The sequence below is a fragment of the Gavia stellata genome, chromosome Z (genome assembly GCF_030936135.1).
Source record: "Gavia stellata isolate bGavSte3 chromosome Z, bGavSte3.hap2, whole genome shotgun sequence".
In the NCBI taxonomy this organism is placed as follows: domain Eukaryota; kingdom Metazoa; phylum Chordata; class Aves; order Gaviiformes; family Gaviidae; genus Gavia; species Gavia stellata.
Genome location: NC_082637.1, coordinates 57,869,711 through 57,895,009, shown reverse-complemented (window position 1 = coordinate 57,895,009; position 25,299 = coordinate 57,869,711). Strand labels below are relative to the sequence as shown.

Genomic DNA, 25,299 nt, shown 5'->3' with positions numbered 1-25,299 from the left:
AGAGTGAGATGGGGGGGGGGGGGGGGGGGGGGGCATAATTGTGAGAGAGTAAGAGAGCATCTGAGACAAAGGGAAAGCCCAAGACAGATGGATAGCAAGGGGGAGAAAGAGGAGGATACCAAGAGCAAGAAAGAGGGATAGGGAGTAACAGAGAAACAGCAAACAATGGAGGGAAAGCACAAGCAAGGGACTGAAAGCATGAGTGAGAGGGAAAGTGCATGCAAGAATATGTCAGAGATGGAAAAACACGTGAGGGATGGAGAAAGTTAGACAGGCAACAGAAGAGAGAATGAAAAAGGCAAGCACAAGAGAAAAAATCCATGTGAGAAGCAAAGTGTGTAAGGGAGAGAGGCAAAACATGACTGGAAGAGAAGGAAAGCTGGGAGGTAGGGACACAACTGAGTGAGGAAAAGCACAGCTGACGGAGAGGGAAAGATGGGAGACAGAAAGAGCAAAAGAGACGGAGGGAGCAAAGGAGAGAGGACAGAGAGAGCTGGAGACAGAGATAGACAGGGGAGGGGGGAAGAAAGAGATGGAGAGTGACATGGAAAGTTTGAGACAGAGAGAGGAACGGTTGGGGGGTGTGACTGAGAGGGAAGGATAGCGAGCAAGAGAGAGAGATGTATAGCAAGACAGAGGGCAGGATAGCAAGTGAGACAGAGGGGGACAGTGAGAGACTGAAAGCTTGAGTGAGACAAAATGTAAATAGAGAGAAAAACAGAGATGGAAATGCATGAGAGGGCAGCAAAGAATGTTAGATAGAAAGCAAGAGAGAATGAGAGAGCAAAGTGCCTAAACTGACAGAAGAGCAGCAAAGCACATAAGACATAGCAGCAAAGTTCATACGAGAGAGGGAGAGTGGCAAAGCCTGTGCACGACAGGTGAAGCATGAGCACAAGAGACTAAGTGCGAGAGAGAGACAGAGAGAAAGCATACATGCATGCAAGAAAGGCAAAGTGCATGCGTGTGAGGGGCAAAGCACAAATGAGGAAGAGGCAAAGCACATGAAAGGTAAAGCACACGAGACGCAAAGTGTGTGAGAGAGGCAACATGCACACAAGAAAGACAACATGCACGAAGGAGAGAAATGCATGTGAGGGGGGAAGTGTGCAAGAGGGGGGAAGTGCATGCAAGAAGAGGAAGCATGCGAGTGGAGGGAAGTGCACAGAAGAGGCAAAGCGCACACAAGGGGCAAAGTGACATAATTATGAAATAAGGAAGTAGAGAAGGAGAAGAAAAAAGCACGAGAGAGGTTGAGAGGAAAAACTACACAGAAGGGACAGAGAGTGAGTGACAAGGAGAAATCACAAGTGAGAGACTGCAAGCTTAAGACAGGGAAAGTGCATGCAATAAACGAAAAGTCTGTCAGAGACACGAACGCATACAAAGGAGAGGGGAAAGCAAGAGACAAAGAGGCAAAGAGAGAATGAGGGAGGGAAGTGCAAGAGAAAGAAAACACATGTGAAAGAGTGAAGGTAGGAGAGAGAAGGAGGACCCAGGTAAGAGATTAAATATGCAACAGAGAGGGAAAGTGCAAGCAATTTGAATTTGGAAGAATTTGAGTGTGCGTGTGAGAGACAGGAAAAGTGTGAGACATGGGAAAGCATGCAAGAAAGGAGAAAATCTAGAGAAGCAAAAGAAAGATAGAAAAAGGAAAAGCAAAAGACAGAGGATGCGCAAAACAGACACACAAGAGAGCAAAAGTGCACAAGAGAGCAAGAAGGCAAGGGAGAGACAAAGCACATTCAAGTGAGAGAGGGAGAGCATGCGTGAGAATAAGCATGCTTGCGAGAAGGAGAAACTGCATGCGTAAGGAGGAGAGTGCACGCATGAGACAAGGAAGCATGCAAGAGAGGAACACACAAAAGAGGGGAGGACCACACAAAAGAGATGGAAGCTTACCAGCCAGGGGAAGAGCACAAAGGAGAGGGAAGCAGGCAACAGAGAGGGAGAGAGGCACGTGAGAGAAGGCATAAGCGCATGTGAGAAGGGGATAAGTGCATGAGAGAAGGTGGAAGCATGTATGTGAGGAGGAGAAGCATGTAAGAGAAGGTGAAGTGCATGCGAGGCAGGGAGAAAGCGCACGCAAGGCAGAGAGAATGCATGCGTGAGAGAGAGAAAGCACAACAGGGAAAGGGAGAAAGTGTGTGTGAGAGAGGGGGAAAAGCATGACCGGGGACCATGAAGGGGGAAGTGTGAGAGAAGAAGCGTGTGAGGAGGAAAGCGCATGGGGAAGCATGCTTGCAAAGGGGCAGAAGCCCGAGAGGGACAGAAGTGCATGGGGGAGGAGAGTGCGAGAGTGGGGAAGCCCATGAGAGAGAAGTAAGCATGTGCAAGGAGGGGAAGCACATGCACGAGAGGTAGGAAAGGACTGCATACAAAAAAGAGTTGTGGAACATCCATGCATGTAGATGGTGAAAGCCCAGGCATGAGAGACGGGAAAGCGCACGAGGAGGGGACGCATCTGTGGGAGGATGGAAAAGCAAGAGAGAGAGAGGGGAATAGCTTGGGGGAGGGGAAGACAGGTGTATAGCAAGACAGAGAGAGTCAGAGAGAGAGAGAGAGAGACAGGGATAGCAAGAGAAAAGCATGAGCAAAGGTATAAGAACCCTGTGTAAAACCACATTCTTGGAACCCCAGTTTGGCTGGGAGACCTCATGCGCATGAATAAATATTTACTCTTGTAATGCTATACTTTGCGTCCTTGCCTCTCTCCTCAGCCAGCACAGGCCAGTTACAAATTTTTATAACAAGACAGAAAATGCACAAGAGAGAAGGGAAGTGTGAGAGGGAGAGAGGCAAAGCACATTAAAGAGGTATAAAGTGTGTCCAAGAGAGAAGGGAAGCTTGGTGGGGGTGATGGTGGTGAGGAGACAGCAAAAGAAAGAGAGGGACAGGGAGGATACCAAGCCAGGTAAAGAGAGGTATACCAAGTGAGTGAGAGAGAGGGACAGCAAACAAAAGAGAATGAGGGACAGTGAGAGACAGAAGGGAAGCACATAGGAAAGTGTAACTTCATTTTATAGCAGCACCAAGCTTCAGGGTCCTTCCTCCTCCAACAGCTATGTGGACTAATCAAAGACATCTTCTTAGATGTCAGTATAGACAAACCTAATCCCTTTCATCAAAATTCACTAAAATCCCTCTTATTGACCCCAGTGCCTATGATTTTTGAAAATAACATGCCATATGACCACTTGCTATCCTCCAACTCTGATGCAAGTTAGCTTTCCTCTGCCAAATTCCAACAGCCGTGGTACACTAACAATAGAAGGACTACCAGAAGTTTAATTACAGACACAAAACTTAACCAACCTTTCTTTCATTATTTTTTTAATATTTTCAGAGGCTTTTGAAGTCTTTATAGAGCCCTGCTAACAGGTCCTGTCTAGATAGTCATTATACTTTGAAGAAATTCTGGTTGCTTACCACTGGATCCCAAAATTTCTGCCTGAAATTGATGTCCCCTAGGCTACTTATGCTCAATGTCATCAATGTTGATTCTCCCAATAGATTCAATAAGGTAATGTGTGTACTGAATTTAATGAACTATTTTGTGTAAGCAGCATTTGTATATCTAGCCATACAGGATTGCAGAAAAATATTGTCTCACAATGCAGAGGTTCCAAACAAGAATAAAGGTCAAATACTGCACCCTTTTGTACAGCAAAGTGATACTGCATAGCTACAGTCTAGGTAGAGTAAGAAGCTTGTAGCTCTACAGATACACTGAGAACTGGAAGGCTGTACAGCAAACTCAGCTACGTGCTTTTGAGCATTCTTCTGTAAGTTAGATGAACACCAGAAGAGCAAGAGGAGGAAGACAATATGACCATAAAACCTCAAATTAGAGCTTGGGCAGAAATAAAAAACAATTTCAGAACACCTTCCTTTCAGTTCAAGACTACCCACAAAGAAAAAGTGATAGACGACTTAAAAATTAAAAAGGGTATCTGATGTGCTTAAAGTGGCCTCTACCTAAGCCAGCAGTTCCGTCGATGAGAACAATCTCATAGCAATGGCAGTACACAGCATCAATACGACCATTTAAAAACTCTACAATGCATTTGTGCAGTAACTAGCACACTGGAGCACAAGTTCTCTATTAGGGTTATCAGTCATTAAGAGAAAACAAACCTCATGTTGGATATGCTAACTCTACCAAAAATTAGATCATAATTTTTTAAGTTCCAAATCTGTTCAGATGCTTGCATCTATTGACACAAAGCAAAAATAACCTAACCCACCCCAAATCTGTATATTTATAAATTCTGTGCACACAACTTTCTTTAACATTTACATAGAAAGTGTTTCAGCTCCTAAAACACAGCTGCACAGCTGGTCCATGGAGCAAGACGATGACATTTATTTTGCAAATGGCTTTGAAGCAACTTGTCATTTGTTTATAACAGAGGCAACTGCAGGCAATCCTACTTTGGCTGGATCACTTTTCACTACTAAGAAAATACTTTTCAACACTAAGAGCCATGACTACCTGAAGGAAAGCTCATAGGAAAAGTCAGTGTCTCACCAGCATGACAAAGGAATGAATGAAGAGGTACCCATCACAGAGCACTAATGATGTCTAAAAGAAATCTCCAGCCATCACTGCAATGACAGCATGTCAGGAAATACCTAAGTGAGTAAAATACTCTTCCAGCTTGTGGCAATAAAACCCCATTCCAATTTTATCAAACCAATTCCAGACTTCCATACACATCAGTGAACAAGTAGATAACCTTCTTCTATAAATTTTATTCATTTCTTTATTTAGGGAATAGGGCTGCTGGTAAACACAATAAATAACAGGTATTACCATTCTAGAGAATGCAGCAGCAGTATATTCTTATTTGCAAACATTTTTTTCAGCTTTAATTAAGCTAAGGAACAGAGAATGGAGTAAAACCAGAAGAATTAAAAACTACTTATGCAAAATACTGAGGCGTTCAGAGAAAAATGAATTGTTTCTTTAAGGAGGGCTGCATTTTCTACCTGGGACTCAAAGAAAAAAAGTATATTGAAACACTGACTGCATGTCAGAAAGAAAAAGTATTAAATCACATGGATTGTGTATGGGGCACTCCATGAATCAAACACATTAGGTTGAAGATGGCAAAAGCTGATTTTAACTGCTGAAATTCTTTTAGCTAGCACGCCTTCCTAATTCTGTTTAGATGAGCATTATAAAAGAATTCACAGCAACACTTAAGTTTGCTGCGCTGGCATTCTGCATTAACAAAGTCACAGCGTAACATTAAAGTTTTGCAAATATCAACACCCGCCTGTTGGGCATAACTTCCATTTTCAACATCTGTAAGCCATTTGCTAACGTGAAAGCACTGTTATAACTTTTGATCACTAAGGAAGAAAAGCCAATAAGCATGCAGCCTTCTAATGCTAGGAAACATCCACCAGTTGACCCTGACACCTGACTCATTAAACTAATTAAAACACAGATTCCAATGTGCAAGTAATCTGAAAATGATCACGATGCCTAGCTAAAGAGTGACAATTACACAACACTGTGAACATCACCCAGACAACAATTTTGTTTGGGTAGGAGCTTGAAAACTGAATCCATCTGGTATATACTGCACAATGAGGTCATATAATATAGGTCAGCTTATCCAACAACATGGCCCTTTTCCTGGTCATAATGATCCCAAAATCCAAAGTTCTACTGCAGATCAGGGCAATACAGCGGACACTGTAAAAACTACCCTTTACATGAATCAGGCGCTCTCTGGATTTATGCAAGTCACACAGAGAATACTTGGTTAAGTTTAGGCATCAATTTAATCAGTAATCCCTGTCTCAAAAATAGTTTCAAGAGTTATTGCAGTTTCCATGGAGACTGAAGCCAAAGAGTTCTTCTTACTATTTCTGTCTCTGAAAGTCCCATCGCATTTAAGCTGCCAAGTTTCTTAGGAGAGCCTGAAGGACTAAAAGTGGCAGTAAAATCCATGTGACTGTCTATCACATGCCAGTCAATTATTTTAGAAACATATTTACCTTTCCATATGAGGAGACTATTACATAGTTCATGTGTTTAATCAGATGGAAGCAAATTGTTTAAGGAGTTCCAACTACCTTTCCACAGCAAACATATTATTTCAAAACCTCCTTATCTTCTATTCCATTTTACCGTATTGGCCAAAGACATACGGGCTACATGTATCTAATGCACTTTCACCGCACAAGCGGGCTTTTAACACTGTCTCCCATAACATCCTCACAGGCAAACTGATGCAGTCCAGGCTAGGAAAGTGGACAGTGAGGTGGACTGAAAGCTGGCTCAGCTGCTGGGCTCACATGGTTGTGATCAGCAGCACAAAGTCCACCTGCAGGCCAGTCACTAACAATCAACCCCAGGGCTTGACACTGGCGCCAGTACTGTTTAACATCTTCATTGATGACCTGGGCAAATATCAACACCCACCTGTTGGGCATAACTTCCATTTTCAACATCTGTAAGCCATTTGCTAACGTGAAAGCACTGTTACAACTTTTGATCACTAAGGAAGAAAAGCCAATAAGCATGCAGCCTTCTAATGCTAGGAAACATCCACCAGTTGACCCTGACACCTGACTCATTAAACCAATTAAAACACAGATTCCAATGTGCCACCTCAGCAAGTGTGTACACAATACAAAACTGGGAGGAGTGGCTGATACAGGTCTGCTGCCACCCAGAGGCACCTTGACAGGCTAGAGAAATGGGCTAACAAGAAACTCAAGAAGATTAATAAAGGGAGATGCCAAATTCTACAGCTGAGGAAGAATAAACCCATGCACCAGGAAAGGCTCAGGGCTGGTCATCTGGAAAACAGCTTAGCAGAAAAGGGCATAGATTGCTCCTGGTGGACAAAAAGTTGAACACGAGCAAGCAATGTTCCCTTGAGCCAACCCAGGGCTGTAGTGGGAAAAGTAAGGCCAGCAGTTTGAGGAAGGTGATATTTCCTTTCTGCTGAGCAGTGGTGAGATCACATCTGGGGTTCTGGATCCAGTTCTGGGCTCCCCGGTAGAAGACAGGCATGGGTGTACTGGAGCAAATCCACTGAAAGGTCACAAAGATGATGAAGGGATTGGAGCGTCTGACACAAAATGAGAGGCTGAGAAAAATGGGATTGTTTAGCCTTGAGTAGAGAAGGCTCAGCAGGGATCTCGCCAATGTTCATAAATACCCGATGGGCAGAAGAAGATGCACCCAGACTCTTTTCAGAGGTGCCCAGTGAAAGGATGAAAGGCAAGGGACATAAACCGAAATACAACAAATTCCACTTAAACATCAGAAAACAACTGTTTCACTGCAAGAGTTGTCATACACTGGAACAGGTTGCCCAAGGAGACCCTGGAGTGTCCACTCTTGGAGATACTCAAAAACCAACTGGACATGGCCCTAAGGAACCTGCTCTGGTTGACCCTCCTTTGGACAGGAGGATTGGACTCCAGACTCAAGTATTCTGTGATTTCTTAAATGCAAAGTGCAGAGAGAGGGAAGGGTATGCATGTGTACACGTCCCTAGGAAGTGATGCCTCAGTGGAGCTCAGCTTCTAAGAACTCCAGCAAGAGGCTCTGGTAAGCCAGCCCAACTGCAACTATAAATTACGTGGGCTCTGCTAAGTGGCTGGAATAAACAAAGATAGCACTGAAGTCAGGCTTCCCTGTCCAGATCAACTTCCTCAGATCCAACAGCTCTAAAACAGGCTGCAGGATGCTGGGGACTTTGCTAAGAATGGCACTGCTGAGTAGTTCTGGGCACATCCATTCAGCTGATGGGTCAGGAATCCCAACAACACCCTGTGGCAATCTAACAGGACCCACTCAGCATGCTCCAAAAAAACAGGGCAGCTGGATTCTTTCAGACCTTCCTAGCTGTAGGAAGCAGGAAAAGGATCTTCATCTTGCACTCAAGACCACATAAAAAAAAGGAAAGGGTTTGAATTTCACTGACCAAGGCATATTGCTTATAAAACAGTTAATAAGAAGCCTTTATAAAGAACATTCTTAAGCATCCAGCAGTATTTTAAAATGCTCAGTCTCCCACACATTTAAGAAAACACACGAAGCAGCTGACCTCTGCCGTCTGCAGTTACAGCTTTGGCTCCAAGGAATAACGACAAAGTAATGAGACAACCATTTGGCCAGCAACAGCAAAACACAAGAGTAAAATAAAAAGCATACAGATCAAGTTCCAAACACCATAACATATCAATTTAAACAAGTCTCAGTGACTAAAGAGATTCTAGTCCAGAGTTATTCACTGTTTCATAGAGGAAACAACCTTACCAGTTGACCCAAATGAACCTTAAAATGGCTACAGACACAAGCTGCTTGATGGAATCTACTTACATAAGTGATGTGGGTATTACAGGTCACAGCTACCCACTTGAGAGCAGTTTAAACCAGCACTGTACCTGGCAACACTACTAGCTGAACTTTTAATCTGCAAAAATTCAACCAAGAAAACATCAGAACAACAACCAACACTACAACAGAGGCACATTATTTGAAACAATACTAAACAAGTACAGATCCTCAAAGATTTTGTTACAGAAGGGTTTTTTTTTGTTAGAAGAGCTTTCAAAAACATGCTATATGGTATCATTTTCTCTTCATTGTATGTTAGTGTTCATCACAGTCTGCAGTCTAGGGTTTAAACAACATTTAAACTTCAGCTCTTTAAAAATATTATGGGACTCTTATTTTTTCCCTCTCCCTCCCCAGACAATGGCACTGAAGCAATTTACTCCACTGTGCTCAGAGTCCTCCAAGCACAAGCAAAAAGCTCCAGTTCCAAAGCACCTACAGTGTAATAATGAAGAATGGGAAGTAGGACTGCTAAAAAAACCAAAAACACGGAACATGGATGTGACCAGTGAAACTGTCTAGCACTATTTTAAACAAAGCATGGCAGAGGTATAAAGGAATTGGGAAAAACAGTAGATTAATAGAATGTATGTAATAACCAGGGTCATGGGTCACATATTTACTAGAAGACAAGAGGCGAGGCTTTTTATATGTGCATGGTAACTCTTTTTAAAGAGAGTAGAAAGAATGGAGAAAACTTGAAGAGCTTGGATACTGGGAGGATTTATTGATGGAGCAAAGTAGTAACTAAAGCTAAACTGAGGAGCAGTAGAAACAGAGAGTTAAAACTGAGTTTGGTGTCCAGACACCAGGTAGTAAGGAAAATTCAAGAAAGGGGTTTCTGTGGTTATACAACTCTAGACACTAATAATTAGTGTATTCCACATCTACACCTCCTGAAGCAAAAAAAAAAATCAGAATGAACATAGAAAAGGCTGGTTTTCAGAGGCATTATACATAAAGACCAGTACTTAGACAGTATGAATCTATATAAGACCAAAGATGACTTCAAGGTAGCTGGCCTCAGACTAAGAGGTAATGTTCTACAGTGAGTATCAATCTACACTAAGGAGTGCATTACTAGAGCAATACAGTGGCCTAGCACTGGGCTGCATAATTCCACTCCAATAAAGTAGAGACAGCTAGACACTTTTAGAGAGCAATATGGCAGACAGGCAAATCAGTGAATAAGATGAATAATAACTCTACCTGTTAAAGGTGCCTGTTAATATGGAGCAATGGACACAATAACTGTGCAGGGACTTAGCCTATTAGAACAGGTCCTTCCTGGTTCAAAAACCTCCACTAGTCTACTGAGTATGGTCAGCTGAGGATCCCATCTCCTTATGCCTTTGATGAAAACACACACATGCCAACACAAGTTCACAGTGTAGGTATTGCCCAAAACAAACAAGCAAAAGGCGAAGAGAGAAGCCAGAAAACAAAGAGCACTGAGAGGATGAGACCGGATGATAGTCTGTAGATAAAGGGAAGTCAGAGGTTTACAGAGGATGGCAATGCATGAGGCAAAGAGTTGTGATAAACTAAATACTCTCTAAAATCCCACCTGCCAAGCCTGCTGCAACATTTTGTTCCTCATTTAAAAAAAAAGCATGTATTTAAATTCCACAGATAACAGAGAAAAGACTCTGGGATAGTAAGAATTTAGTCACTGTCAGATGTTACTTCTGTGAAAATATATAAAGTTTTTCCGTTTGTGCATTGATATTATATGATACGGAGTTTACAGCTCTGCTGTTTTAACATACTGCATCTCTCAGTTTGAATGCCCCGTATGATTAGTCAAATGCAATATTAGAGAGTCCAATCGGATTTTACATGCACACTCTAAGTTACAGAAGCATTTTCTAACTATGTCTTCTTAAAATTCCAAACACACTAATTCATGTTACATTAACCCGTCCGCTACACAAGATACCCGAAAGTACAAATATTTTAGCTACAAATGACTGCAATAACCAGTAACATACAATAAAATAAATCAATTTTATTTATAAAACGTTGTATGTTACTATGCCAAACAAGGACAGACATTCAAAGAATAGCATGTTAGTTAAGTTCAAATTCTATTCTACTACTTTAAAAAGTCCCTCTCAGGTATCCTACTTAATAGGTTCTAAGAAGAATGCTTTTAGGCAGCACATGCTGTTACAACAAAGCATAATAAAATTTTAAGTAATTTAGCACAGCAAACTGAGCACTCATTAAGAAACAAAATTAGTAAAACATAAATTTATATTCCCAGTGCAAAACTTCTGCAGAGAAAATGAAACTGGAAGAGTGAAGTGATACAGAGTCATACCAAAAAAAGAACATGCATTTTCTTAATAGAAAACTAACTTCCAGGGAAAAAGATGATGTAAATGAAACTATTTGCTTGAAAAGGTATGAGGATGGTGTTTATATCTGCAGTACATAAAGGATCATTACGTTAGTTCAAAACATGATTACCTGCTAACTTCAGAACTCAAGTAGCACAGCAGATGAATGGCCCAAAGCAAAGGTCCTGCATATGTTGCAAATGCTGTAAGGAAGATAGCTGCTATCTCCACATAGCCTTCTAGTCCCACAAAACCTGCTGAAACATCCACAGTAGCAATGCCATTTGAATTTCCCTGAAAATAGGAATAAAAAATTAAAGATTAAAATATCTCCAAGGAAACATTTAGAATACATTAGAATAATATTAATTATTGCACCAGTTAGAGACTTACTCTTTAAGCTACTTTACAGTACAGCCATATTCTTTACCTTGGAATTTCAATAAAGCAGCTTACCAAACAAGAGTTTCTATTTACGATTTACAGACTAATGAAGGCATAAACAGCAGGATCTTTTGCTTGTCTTATTTTGTCTGTAAATTAACATGCCTGTTTAATAAATTACATCAAAAATAGAGTTTAAAGCAAGCAGCTACACTTGCTGATTTCAGTCACAGTAAAAAAAATGCATTTTCCATCACACATGGTTCAAATCCAAGATTTTAGGCCTGATTACACCAGGAATAAATATTTCTTGCCCTTAGAGACAACAGGGCTCTAATTTAGAGCTGTAGTGGAATACTACACCGCCCACCTGCCTGTCCCACAACACAAGTTGCTGCGTGTTACTGGATTAAGACAGGCAAATTCAGAGAGGTTTCTGCTTCCCAAGTCTTTATATCACAATAGATTGCATTGAAATAGACCAAAAGTCAGCCTCGATAGCCTGAATCATCAAAAAAAAGGCACTTAAAACCTAGAAAGAGAAAAACACAAGGAACATACAGCAATGAAAGTACCAAGAGCTGTCCAAGACTCGTATGTTTTACCTAGTTTTATTTTTCAGTGACTAAGACCGCTAAATAACAAGGGATAATATAAAATTGAAGGAAGTACTTTCCACTGAAAATGCCCAGTATTTAACTTTAATTAAATACCTAAAGCAGCAAACACATGCTGTGATTAAGGCAGAATATTTCTTAGCTTAGCAGGTCACAGACAGGTTTCCTCAGACTAGCGCGAAAGCTTTCAGATATTCTTACTGTACCTGGAGAAAGAACCTGATCGATTTCTACAGCACTGGTATTCTAACAGCCATCAAACCCTTCCCCCCCTGCAGAATCCCAGAAAAAACCCAAATGTAAGGGCTGTCACCACTGACAGCCTCAGACCCAGTCCCAGCAGAGCATCAGTAGTGGTGTCTCCCCCTTTCCCTCCGACCTGATCTCCTCTCACCTTAGTGACTGCAGTCTTCTTGAAGCGCAAGTTACCCCAGTGAGGAAGTGCTATCATCAAATACACGTCTGGGTTGCCCGCAAAATCCAGAGCACACAGGGTGTATTGGGTTTGTGTGGCAAGGTTTTGGTAGCCAGGGGGCTACAGGGTTGGCCGCTAGAAGCTTTCCCTATGTCCGACAGAGCCAATGCCAGCCAGCTCCAAGACGAACCCGCCGCTGGCCAAGGCCAAGCCCATCAGCGACAGTGGTAGCACCTCTGGGATAACATATTTAAGAAAAGGGGAAAAACAACTGCACAATGGCAGACGGAGAAGAGAGAAGTGAGAATATGTGAGAGAAACAACTTTGCAGACACCAAGGTCAGTGAAGAAGGAGGGGAAGGAGGTGCACCAGGCACCACAGCAGAGATTCCCCTGCAGCCCCTCGTGAAGACCATGGTGAGGCAGGCTGTCCCGCTGCAGCCCATGGAAGTTAACAGTGGAGCAGATATCCACCTGCAGCCCATGGAGGACCCCATACCAGAGCAGGTGGATGCCCAAAAGATGCTGTGACCCTGTGGGAAGCCCGCGCTGGAGCAGGCTCCTGGCAGGACCTGTGGACCAGTGCAGAGGAGCCCACACTGGACAGGTTTGCTGGCAGGACTGGTGACCCTGCAGGGGACCCACGCTGGAGCAGTCTGTTCCTGAAGGACTGCATCCCGTGAAAAGGACCCATGCTGGAGCAGTTTGTGAAGAACTGCAGCCTGTGGGAAGGACTCACGTTGGAGAAGTTTGTAGACAACTGTTTCCCATGGGAGGGACCCACACTGGAGCAGGGGAAGAGAGTGAGGAGTCCTCCCCTTGATGAGGAAGGAGCAGCAGAGACAACGTGTGATGAACTGACAGCAACCCCCATTCCCCATCCCCCTGTGCCACTTGTGAGGAAGGAGGTAGTGAAAATCGGGAGTAAAGTTAAGCTCGGGAAGAAGGGAGGGGTGGGGGGAAGGTGTTTTAAGTTTTAGTTTTTATTTCTCATTACCCTACTCTGATTTGGTTGGTAATAAATTAAATTAATTTTTCCCAAGTTGAGTCTGTTTTGCCCATGACAATAACTGATGAATGATCTCTCCCCGTCCTTATCTCGACCCACGAGCCTTTCATTGTATTTTCTTTCCCCTGTCCATCTGAGGAGGGGGAGAGATAGAGTGGCTTTGGTAGGCACCCAGCATCCAGCCAAGGTCAAACCAGCAGCATGAAAAATAGGTAGCTTTTTCGGGTGCATACGTAACTAGGCAGCAGGGACAGCAAAAACCCTGTTCCTCAAACAGCTCTCTAAGGAGAACAAAGCCATCCATGTTGACAGAACCATTCAGAGCTCATCATCAGTACCCACTGTCCCCATGAATCCTACCATGAAGATATCCCCAGAATATAAGGGGAGCCTGAAGTTGTAAGAAGGCAGTAAGGTATGGATTTTACCAAGACATCATACAGCAGAAAAATCTTGACTTATGACTGTCAGTCTTCCTCATTTTGACCTTCACCACACACCGTTGTAGTAAATTATTGTTATGCTCCACCAGTGTAATAAATTATTGTTATGCATTTAGCGTAACATACAGCAACGGCAGGAGCAGAGCAAAGAATAACTAATGACGAGCAGCTAAAGAAAAAGTGTATTTGTGCCCTAGAACCTGTAAGATGAGACTGGAAAAAAAAGCTGTAAAACAAGGCTCCTCCTCAGGTTTAAGGGGTATAGACTGAGGACATGGCAAGAGCAGAAACATCCGGTGCAGCACTTTCAGAGCAGGGCAGGGTGCTGCTCCTCAACAAGCAAAGGTTTGACAGGGACAGGTAGGGAGAGAACCTGCTCTCTTTTCCCCCACTCCCTGTCCACTGCAACAAGTCTTTTCCCCGCCACATCTACTTATTTTCTCTCCCCTCCTTCTCTTCTGTACAATGTGTGCAGAGTAGAAAAGCTGAGACATCAGGCAATCCCGCTCATCTCATGAAGAGCTGAAAGGTCTCTTTCACACTGTTTACTCCACCTGCACATAACACATGGTTGATCCTTGGCACCTCAGGGCAACTCCCCATCCCACTGCATGTGAGAAGGAGCAAGAATAAATGCAGCACCTGGGAGTGCATGTCACTGGTCGTGTGCAACAGGACAGAAAGATGTACTCCTCTCTGGGAGGTAGTGAGGGCAGAGAAAGGAACCAGGAGGAAGGAACAGCGCTTTCCACCTTCTCCCTAACTCCAGCTATCTTTGACTTTGTTTAAAGTGATGTAGCTGTACACAAGGAGAGCAAGGATGTGCATACTTGCATCCACACACTTACAACTCCAACCACACTGGATATTAAGTGTCCAAACACCCCACTCTCACGAGGAATCTGCTGAGCACCATGGATGGCTCCACAGCTACTATTGGAAGAGCCCTGCTGAGCAGTAAGAAGCATTTTTTCCTTCATGTTAGATATCTTTCTCCATGACTAATTCATATATTTGAACTGAATTTTCGTAGCTTATAACTTCTAATACTCCACACAATGCATAAATAACTGACAATTCAGAGTGCCTGCTTTTATTTTAAAGTATCACTCAACTATTTCAAACAGTGCAATAGCTTTGTGGTTATGGCAGAAAGTGACAGGAGACAGTGCACTATTGCAGAAAAGCATTCCGTGATAATCTGTCATGATCTAGATCGATGAAGCACAAATATAAGAACATTGGCTAGAGAAACTACCCAGCATATTTTCTACAGTAACACAGGAGAATCCCTCCATAGACAGTAATGAAAACAATTTAAAACTCTCTTCAAAGCTGCAATGATTTTTCTGAAAACTTTTCAGATACCACATCACTCACTGAATATGAGCTACTACCTGCAGTATCTCAATGACTCTCATTGAACTGAGAAGTACAGAGGTGTAAGACAAAACTGACATGCTTCTGGCTTGTTTAACAACTGATTCAACACAGCAGACTGTTACCACACTTCCACTGAGCCCTTCAAATAATTGTACGTCTTTCTAGTAACCAGAATTCTATAAACAAGCATAGAATGAGGAATTTATTTTAATTATTTGAAGCGAGTAATTGAAGGTAAAAAAACAAAGTAATTGGAAAAGGTTGGCCAGAAAGGTTCTGCTGTCTCCATCCTTGGAGGTTTCAAGACCCTGAGCAACCTGGTCTGACTTCACAGCTGACGCTGCTCTGAGAATGGTGCTGAACTGTGGGCCTTCTGAGGTCCTCTCCAATACAAATTATCCTACAATGCTTTGAAACCATAAGAAGAAAAAGCTATAAGCCACTTTAAAATGTCACTCAGTCCATTCCTCTACCTAAAGGCAAGATGAATTGGATATAAATGATTCTGAAAATATACAAACCTATTCTGTTCTCCTCCAGTGATTGATAAAAATACCAGAAAGTATAAACAAGCCTTAAAGGTTTTGAGACTGTATTTTCTTTCTCCTCTTCTGCAGTTATACTGCTCTAATGATGGGAACAAAAAACCCACAAGACTAAGAAATAAAACCATGGAATTTTATTCATTTATGAGCTTTCATCCAAGGTAACTGAAATATTTTAAGAAATATTTACAACAACATAGATTTTTTAGGAGCTGATATAGTAAAGAGAAACAACCAAGATATTTATTTCTATTCTCACTGCATTTGAAGGGCGAGTAGCAACGATAAAGGTATAGTACGCTTCTGGGTAGTGACTGATGTGTTACAAGATGTGGACAACTCAGAGCTTAGAAGAAAACAATCAATCATTCAAGCTTGTTGAAAAATTCATCAAGAAGTTCTCAAGCTTGCAATAATATCCTGACAAATAAGTAGCGTTTTGACTAAATGTATTAATTTGTATCAGTTTGACAATACTGGAGTATTTTTAACTTTGTTTCTCTTCATTGATTTACACAAAGCAATAAATAAAGCAAAGATCCTAACTACTAAAACAAGGCTAAAAACAAAGTGGTTTTACCCAGCCCCACATAAATAACATAGGACTTTATCCAGCCAAGCTCTAAAAACCTCCAAGCATGAAGACTGTAGAAACTGTGCGAGCAACCTTTTTCACTGCTTACTATTTACAAAAATCTTGCTAAAGGGCTGGAAAAACAAGTTAATGTGTAGTCTTTCCATGTAACTTACAACTGTTTAATAAATTTGCCTTTTAGGTTTACATTGTCAGTGAGCAGCAAGGGCCAGCTAATTCTGTAAGGGAAGATAAGTTGGGAAATGAGCATGTATACAAGGCAGGTGAGAACAGTAAGTCAGGAGGACTGGGAATGCTCAGTGGCATGTCCAGGTCAGAACTGGATCCAGAGACAGTGATCAGGGCCAGACACAGTCCAGGGATCACACAGCAAGCCTATAGTGACAAGGCAGGTCCAAGATTAGGCCAGGAAGCCCAGCCAGCAGGTCCAGATCAGGATCAAGAAGGTACAAAACAGGAACAGACATACCTGCTTACACAGCTGTGACACAGCACAGGCATTAAAGCATCAGAATAAAACGAGCTCCCAAACGAAAGGAGGGCCAGGCCCTTCCTTCTAGCTTTTCTCCCAAAAGCTCCTCTCAGTGAAGGAGATGAGCTTGAACTCCACTAAACTAAACTCCTAGACAGGAGATGCACTCAGTGCCCTGGCACAGATGAAGTGTAGAATGTAAAACCAAGTGTAAGCTCAAGGCATTTGTTTTCAACCCATACTTAATTTGGGGTTTCTTTCTGCTTCTACTGAAGATCAAAATATCAGCTTCCACACTCAGGCACTTCATTTTTCCCGCCCCCACTTTCATCAACTATACCAACTCATTAATGAAAAACAGTACCTTTTCCTATGAACCTTGCTTACTTTGTACACTTAGGATTTTCACTGCTATACTTCCACAAAGTCTTTAAGGACCCTACAAAATTTTTTTGAAAGAACCCTGCCTCATTCATTAAATATGCTATCCTGAACAAGGCTATTTTCACTCACTATCATATTCAAAAGGCCATCACTTACATTCCACACTTAGCGAGACAGAGTTACTGCTTTTGTCATTACACACCATTTTGCCTACCAAGATTTAATAAAGGCTCAGCAATATGGGCAAGAAGTCTCATTCTCCTCATAATCACACCAGGATGTGCAAAAAGTAGTTCTCCAAATCTCTCTCCTATTTCCAGATGGAAAGGTTTTATATTTAGTTTATATTTCTCTTCTCCTGCCTCATTTAGCTAGCACAGTTTAAATTTAGTATCCAATCTGATCTGCATCAACAACGAATTTCCATGTTTTTCAATTTCTGTGTTTCAACCATAAACCTGCTATTATTTTTGTATGCTACATTAGATCTTTATGCCCGTCCGGAAATTAAAAACCTAGCACCATTCTGAACCCAGCTAGTTTAACAGCGGTAGCTCTAGTAACCACAAAACTTGAGGATAAGTCAGGGAAGACATTTATATCAATGCCAGCAGTGCACATCATACCTAATAATACAGTTGTGCTCCTTTCATATCTCTCCCCCAGCATTCAAGCACAGATATCGCTCACTCCAGACATAGTAAATGAATGAATAGCTGGTACCAAGGCAGGCTGAACAGAGGTCAATACTGAAGTAGAGAACATGATGGACTTCTCCAGCAGAAACAGCTCAGTTGCACTTCCTCATTGTTTATTCAGTTTTTGAGAATAAATGATAGATACTCAGTCTGAAATACAACCCTTTCCTAAGTCAGTCAAAATGTAAGACCTCAGTGTTGATGGTCATGGCCAAGACAGGTAGTTGCTAAATCTAGGACATCTGCAGTTAACTCAGTAAGAACGGTGTATCTTCAATGGAAGGCATAGAAGTAAGGAGGGGGATCTGAAAGCTGTCACCAAAGACCTTCCTGTCTTTCCCACAAGGTAAAGGAAAAAGAATAAATGGTTTATTCAAACAATTAAAATCTGTTTCTAAACCAGAAAGCTACATCACAAAAAGTATGGGTACTTTCAGAGTTCCACCTTCCATCACTCAGGTAAGGAAGAGCTGAAAACTGTATATAACCACCCAAAATCATCTATGGCTTCTCCTGAGGTCACTCATCTATGGTACTCTTGAGATACACATAAAGACCTAAAGCTTGAGTGCCTGCGTCTGTCACAAGATGTGTGAGTAAACAGGGGAACCTTCATTGCCATGAGAAGAGAGTGTTTGTAACACACCTGAAGGGGGGGTTACCTCTATGTTTTTGGGAGAGGGAGATCCCAGTGCAGGGGTGGGGGCTACATCTTTTTCAAATCAGGTATACAAAATGGCATAGAAATTGGTGAGTGTTCATCTGTTGTATATCTGGTATGGATCCTGCATCTAAAGTTCAGTGACTGCCAGTTAATTAAGAGCCTTTAATATACGATTGCCAGTTAATTATGTGTCACTAATAAATCAATAAAACACATCAATCCTGATTTTAAGCTACACAAACTGAGCAGTTTTTCCCTTGCAACAAGTCATTTATGCTCTAGACTCTGAACTCAAGGGAAAGGGAAGGAGAAACTTAAATATATCCAGGAAAAATAATTAATGAATAAGTGGATTTTATACATTGTCAGGTTTTTCATTTTCACTGGTAGTGCAGATCAGAATGTTACATAGTGAGCAAACCTACATACAAAGAGCATGAAATTAAACATAATTTCTGGAAGAAGTTTCTTCCATCCTTGGATCTAGAGTCCCAGACAAGAAAACTTATTCTCAGAACAAACTGGGAGAAATTTACCAATTGAAGAGAGTGCATTAATTAGATTCTGAGGCACCTTTTTTAGCCTCTGTAATTTTATGAGCTACCAGCTTGTCCATTCTACTTTTCTACACTAATATTTTGCACATCAGATAATTGCTTTCAATTGTGAAGGGTAAAAAAATCCCCAACCCTCCTAGCCTTGTATAATTCAATTTGTTCCTTTCCATACCTGCACAAGAGTTTTTTCATCAGAGAATAAAAGAACAAAGCTAACATTTGAAGAGTGGTGTTTTGGTCAAACTCTTAATCTTCATTCTAGAAAGAGCATCTAATGTAAATGTACTCACAGCATTTTTAAAAGAGAACTGAAAACTTGTTCTCTAAGGAGTGGGGGGTGGAAAAAATTCCATCTGTCTTGACTCTTAAAAGCACTTTTTCCCTTAGCAGAATTGATCTCTCTCTATTTTTGAAGTATTTCTGGGATGTTTTGAAAATAGAAAAAATAGAGAAATAGCAATAAATAGAGAAAAACAGAGAAAATACACAAATAGGCCACAATCAAAACTGTTCTTTCTAAAATCCCTCCTGTTCTATTACAATTCATTCATCATTTTATACTGTCTTGGGCATGCTGAATAGGCACACACCTTGGTTTTCCAAGTAGACAGCCAAAAATATCTGTAAAAGACTGTTGGCAGGTTCTTCAAAAATCGATACATTTTTTAAAGGGCCCTGTGCTAAAGAGAGTAAGAATTTGTCAGAGTTTTTGCTACACTGTTGCTAAATTCAGAAGAATCTCTTCAAAGCTGGAGTTCAGACATGTTATGCAACACAAAAAGGCAGCTCCTCATCTGGGACTGCTCTGTTTCTTTTCTCAAACTTAACAATAAACCGGCATGGGAAACAACATAGGGAAAAACAAGCTTTGGTCTGCTTCTACCAGAAGTTTTGATAAGTAACTACTACCTTTCATTCTCCAGATCACAGAATCATAGAATCGTTTAGGTTGGAAAAGACCTATAAGATCATCAAGTCCAACCATAAACCTAACACTGCTAAGTCCACCACTAAACCATGTCCCTAAGTGCCTCACCCACATGTCTTTTAAATACGTGCGGGGATGGTGACTCTGCCACGCCCCTGGGCAGCCTGTTCCAATGGCTGGCAACCCTTTCAGTAAAGAAATTTTTCCTAATGTCCAGTCTGAACCTCCCGTGGCACAACTTGAGGCCATTTGCTCTTGTCCTATCGCTTGTCACTTGGGAGAAGAGACCAACACCCACCTCTCTGCAACCCCCTTTCAGGTAATTGTAGAGAGTGATGAGGTCTCCCCTCAGCCTCCTCTTCTCCAGACTGAACAATCCCAGTTCCCTCAGCTGCTCCTCATAAGACTTGTGCTCCAGACCCCTCACCAGCTTCGTCGCCCTTCTCTGGACACACTCCAGCACCTCAATGTCCTTCTTGTAGGGAGGGGCCCAAAACTGAACACAGGATTCGAGGTGCAGCCTCTCCAGTGCCGAGTACAGGGGCACGATCACCTCCCTACTCCTGCTGGCCACACCATTTCTGATACAAGCCAGGATGCCGTTGGCCTTCTTGGCCACCTGGGCACACTGCTGGCTCATCTTCAGCCGGCTGTCGACCAACACCCCCAGGTCCTTTTCTGCCAGGCAGCTTTCCAGCCACTCATCCCCAAGCCTGTAGCATTGCATGGAGTTGTTGTGGCCAAAGTGTGGGACTTGGCACTTGGCCTTGTTGAACCGCTTACAACTGGCCTGGGCCCATCGATCCAGCCTGTCCAGATCCCTCTGTAGAGTCTTTCGGCTCTCAAGCAGATCAACACTCCCACCCAACTTGGTGTCACCTGCAAAATTACTGAGGGTGCGCTTGATCCCCTCATCCAGATCATTGATAAAGATATTAAACAGAACTGGCTCCAATACTTAGCCCTGGGGAACACCACTTGTCACCAGCCGCCAACTGGATTATTATCTCCATTCACAACCCTTTGGGCACGGCCATCCAGCCAGTTTTTTACCCAGTGAAGAGTATGCCTGTCCAAGCCATGAGCAGCCAGTTTCTCCAGGAGAATGCTGGGGGAAATGGCATCAAAGCCTCTACTAAAGTCTAGGTAGACTACATCCACAGCCTCTTACTCATCCACTAGGCGGTCACCTTGTCACCGAAAGAGATCAGGTTAGTCAGGCAGGACCTGCCTTTCATAAAGCCATGCTGGCTGGGCCTGATCACCTGGTTGTCCTGTACGTACCACGTGATGGCACTCAAGATGATCTGCTCTATAATCTTCCCCGGCACCAAGGTCAGGCTGACAGGCCTGTATTTCCCTGGATCCTTCTTCTGGCCCTTCTGGAAGATGAGCGTCACATTTGCTAACCTCCAGTCCACTGGGACCTCTCCAGTTAGCCAGGACTGCTGGTAGATGATGGAAAGTGGTTTGGTGAGCACTTCCACCAGCTCCCTCAGTACCCTTGGGTGGATCCCATCCAGTCCTATAGACCTGTGGGTGTCTAAGTGGTGTAGCAGGTCGCTAACCATTTCCCTTGGATTGGGGGGGCTTCATTCTGCTCCCCGTCCCCGTCTTCCAGCTCAGGGGGCTGGGTACCCAGAGAACAACTGGTCTTACCATTAAACACTGAGGCAAAGAAGGCATTAAGTACTTCAAACTTTTCCTCATCCTTTGTCACCATGTTTCCCCCTGCATCCAGTAAAGGATGAAGATTCTCCTTAGCCCTCCTTTTGTTGCTAATGTATTTATAGAAACATTTTTTATTGTCTTTCACGGCAGTCACTGGCTTAAGTTGTAGTTGGTCTTTGGCCCTTCTAATTTTCTCCCTGAAAAACCTCACTCACAACAACCTTGTAGTCCTCCTGAGTGGCCCACCCCTTCTTCCAGAGGTCACAAACTCTCTTCTTTTGCCTAAGTTCCAGCCCAAGCTCTCTCTTCAGCCAGGCTAGTCTTCTTCCCCACCAGCTCGTCATCCAGCACATGGGGACGGCCTGCTCCTGCACCTTTAAGACTTCCTTTTTGAAAAGCGTTCAGCCTTCCTGGACTCCTTTGCCCTTCAGGACTGCCTCCCAGGAGACTCTGGCCACCAGGCCCCTAAACAGGATGAAGTCAGCCCTTCAGAAGTCCAATGCAGCAGTTCTGCTGACCCCCCTCCTTACTTCTCTGACAAATGAAAACTCTATCATTTCATGATCGCTCTGCCAAGACGGCCTCCCACCATCGCATCCTCCACAAGTCCTTCTCTGTTCACAAACAACAGGTCCAGTGGGGCACCTTCCCTAGTTGGCTCACTCACCAACTGTGTCAGGAAGTTATCTTCCGCACACTCCAGGAACCTCCTAGACTGTATTCTCTCTGCCTTATTCTATTTCCAGCAGACATGTGGTAAGTGGAAGTCCCTCATGACAACAAGGGCTAGCCATTGTGAGACTTCTCCCAGCTGCTTATAGAATATTTCATCTGTCTCCTCATCCTAGCTGGGTGGTCTATAACAGACTCTCACCATGATATCTGCCTTGTTGGCCTTCCCCCTGATTCATACCCACAGACACTCAACCCTATCACCACCGTTGTTAACCTCTAGACAGTCAAAACACTCCTTGACATACATGGCTACGCCACTGCCTCTCCTTCCTCACCTGTCCCTTCTGAAGGGTTTGTGGCCATCCAGTGGAGCACTCCAGTTGTGTGACTCGTCCCACCATGTTTCTGTGATGGCCACTATATCACAGTTTTCCTGCTGGACAATGGCTTCCAGCTCCTCCTGTTTGTTGCCCATGCTGCGTGCTTTGGTATAGATGCACTTTAGTTAGGCTATTGATCCTGCCACCTTTTTGGGAGGAGAAGCCCCAATTCCTATGTGACTGATCTCAGGTGATTCCCTGGTTTCTAGCATGCCAACAACACCTTTGCTGCCGCATAGGTCCCCATCCCCTACCTCCACTGAGACAGCAGTCCAAAGATCCTTGCCAGCACACCTCTCCTCAAACACTGGCATGCCACTCCCAGGCTTATCATCAGCGAGCCTGGTTTTACCCCTTTATCCCTTCAAATCTAGTTTAAAGCTCTTTTGATGAGCCCTGCTAACTCCTGCACCAGGATCCTTCACCCCTCAGAGGCAGGTGTTCCCCGCCTGTTGCCAGCAGGCCTGGTGCCGTATAGAGCGACCCATGATCAAAGAATCCAAAATCCTGGCGGTTACACCAGTCTCAGAGCCAGGTATTGATCAGATGGCACTTCCTGTTTCTTCCCTCATTGTTCCCTGCCAACGGAAGGATGGAGGAGAAGGATAGAGATCTTAGAGTGGCAGGAGATGCACAAAGACCAATCAATCAATCTGGCTCACAGCGAAACAATGGAGAACTTCTCCCTTCTGAGCTTTGGATGCTGTGATTCAGCAGCATGTGTATGGGCGAGACACTCCCTTGTCAGAGCTAATTTTTAAAATATCCTCAAGTTTGCTGAAATCTGTATCATGCTCGAAGTTTTTACTTCCAAAGGAAGCACATCTAAAAGAAATGTCAAAATTGCCAGTGGGGTGATGGGGCCTGGGTGGATGCCCTGAAAATGCAGGATATCCAACAGCACAATGTGCAGCCAATTAAAATGGAAATCACTTCCTCCAGTCTTCTAAAAACCAAAAAACTTCTCAACTGCAAGGGTAGTTGAAAGTGCAAAAAATTGGTCATTAAAAAGAAAAATATTAAAACATACTTCTATCTTCCCACTAACACCAGTATAAAACCACTGAAAAACCTGACACATGCTATCAGATCTAACTGTTACCTTTTACTGGTCTTGAATAAATACATTTTTATTGGTATAGGAAAAAAAAACTTTGGCATAGCATAGTCAAGCGGAAAGAGGTATCATGCTCTTGATAGCCTCCGATAGCTTATTCCTGAAGCAGCTGAACACATTTTCCAAAGTACATGGAAATTTTTCCAGAAAAGTTATTCCCCAATTTTTTGCAGCACTCAGACCAGAGAAGACACAAAATTTAACCTGCCCAATTACATTTCCACAGCAAATGTATTATTTCAAAACTTCCTTATCTTCTATTCCATTTTACCATATTGGCCAAAGATATACGGGCTACATGTATCTAATGCACTTTCACCGCACAAGCGGGCTTTTAACACTGTCTCCCATAACATCCTCACAGGCAAACTGATGCAGTCCAGGCTAGGAAAGTGGACAGTGAGGTGGACTGAAAGCTGGCTCAGCTGCTGGGCTCACATGGTTGTGATCAGCAGCACAAAGTCCACCTGCAGGCCAGTCACTAACAATCAACCCCAGGGCTTGACACTGTGGCCAGTACTGTTTAACATCTTCATTAATGACCTGGGCAATGGGACAGAGTGCCCCCTCAGCAAGTCTGCACACAATACACAACTGGGAGGAGTGGCTGATACCCCAGCAGATGGGTCTGCTGCCATTCAGAGGCACTACAACAGGCTAGAGAAATGGGCTGACAAGAAACTCATGAATTTCAAAGGGAAATGTCAAACCCACCACTTGGGGAGGAATAAATCCATGCCCTGGGGCAGGCTGGGGGCTAACCCTATGGAAAGCAGCTTGGAAGAGATGAACATGGGGGTGGTGGTGGACACCATGTTGTCTATCAGCCAGCCATTTACCCTTTGTGCAAAGGCCAGCAGCACCTGGGACTGCATTAGGGAAAGCATCACTAGCAATTTGAGGGAGATGCTCCGTTTCCTCCACGAAGCAGTGGCGAGATCACATCTGGGCTCCTGGGTCCAGTTCTGGGCTCCCCAGCACAAGAAAGACATGGGTGTGCTGGAGAAAGTCCACCGAAGCACCACAAAGATGCTGATGGGAACAAAGCATCTGTCATACAAACATCTATCTGAAAGAGCTGGGTCTGTTTACTCTTAAGAGGAGAAAGCTCATCAGGGATCATAACAATGTGTATAAATACCTGATGAGGAGGAGTAAAGAAGACGTAGCCAGACTTCAACCTTCTCAGTCACTTAGTAGTGACTAGCAAAAGGATAAAAAGCAATGCACACGAACTGAAATACAAGTTCTATTTAAACATCAGAAAAAGCTTTTTTACTGGCTAGGGTGGCCAAACACTGGGACCGACTGCCCAGAGACATCACAGAGTCTTCAACCTTGCAGGTATTTAAAACCACACTGGACACAGTCCAGACCAACCTGATCTGGTTGATCTGCCATTGGACAGAGGGAGGTTGGACTGAATGATCTCCAGAGGCACCTTCCCACCTCAGCTCTTCTGTGATTTGGTTCTGTGAAATTCTCATCCAACTGTACCAAGAATTCATCATCACTGAAAATGGGTGCTTCATGAAAACATTCAAAGCATTCTTTATTAGTACCTTTTCCATAACTAGGATTTTCTTGCCAGCCTACCCACCATTAAATTTCTGGCAGCTGCTTTTGCTTGGTACCTCAGTACCGAGAGG

General features: G+C 43.1%; 1 protein-coding gene across 5 annotated transcripts in view; it reads right to left on the bottom strand.

Annotated features, from left to right (window-relative positions):
• Nucleotides 1–25,299, bottom strand: part of PIGG (phosphatidylinositol glycan anchor biosynthesis class G) — a 102,383-nt gene that overhangs the window by 31,083 nt on the left and 46,001 nt on the right. For 4 of the 5 annotated variants that reach the window (XM_059833700.1, XM_059833697.1, XM_059833698.1 and 1 more), the window contains one exon: nt 10,844–11,007. In XM_059833700.1, the coding sequence (XP_059689683.1) occupies nt 10,844–11,007 (164 nt within the window). The remainder of the gene's footprint in view (nt 1–10,843; nt 11,008–25,299) is intronic. The other variant, XM_059833699.1, reaches the window with a different exon arrangement.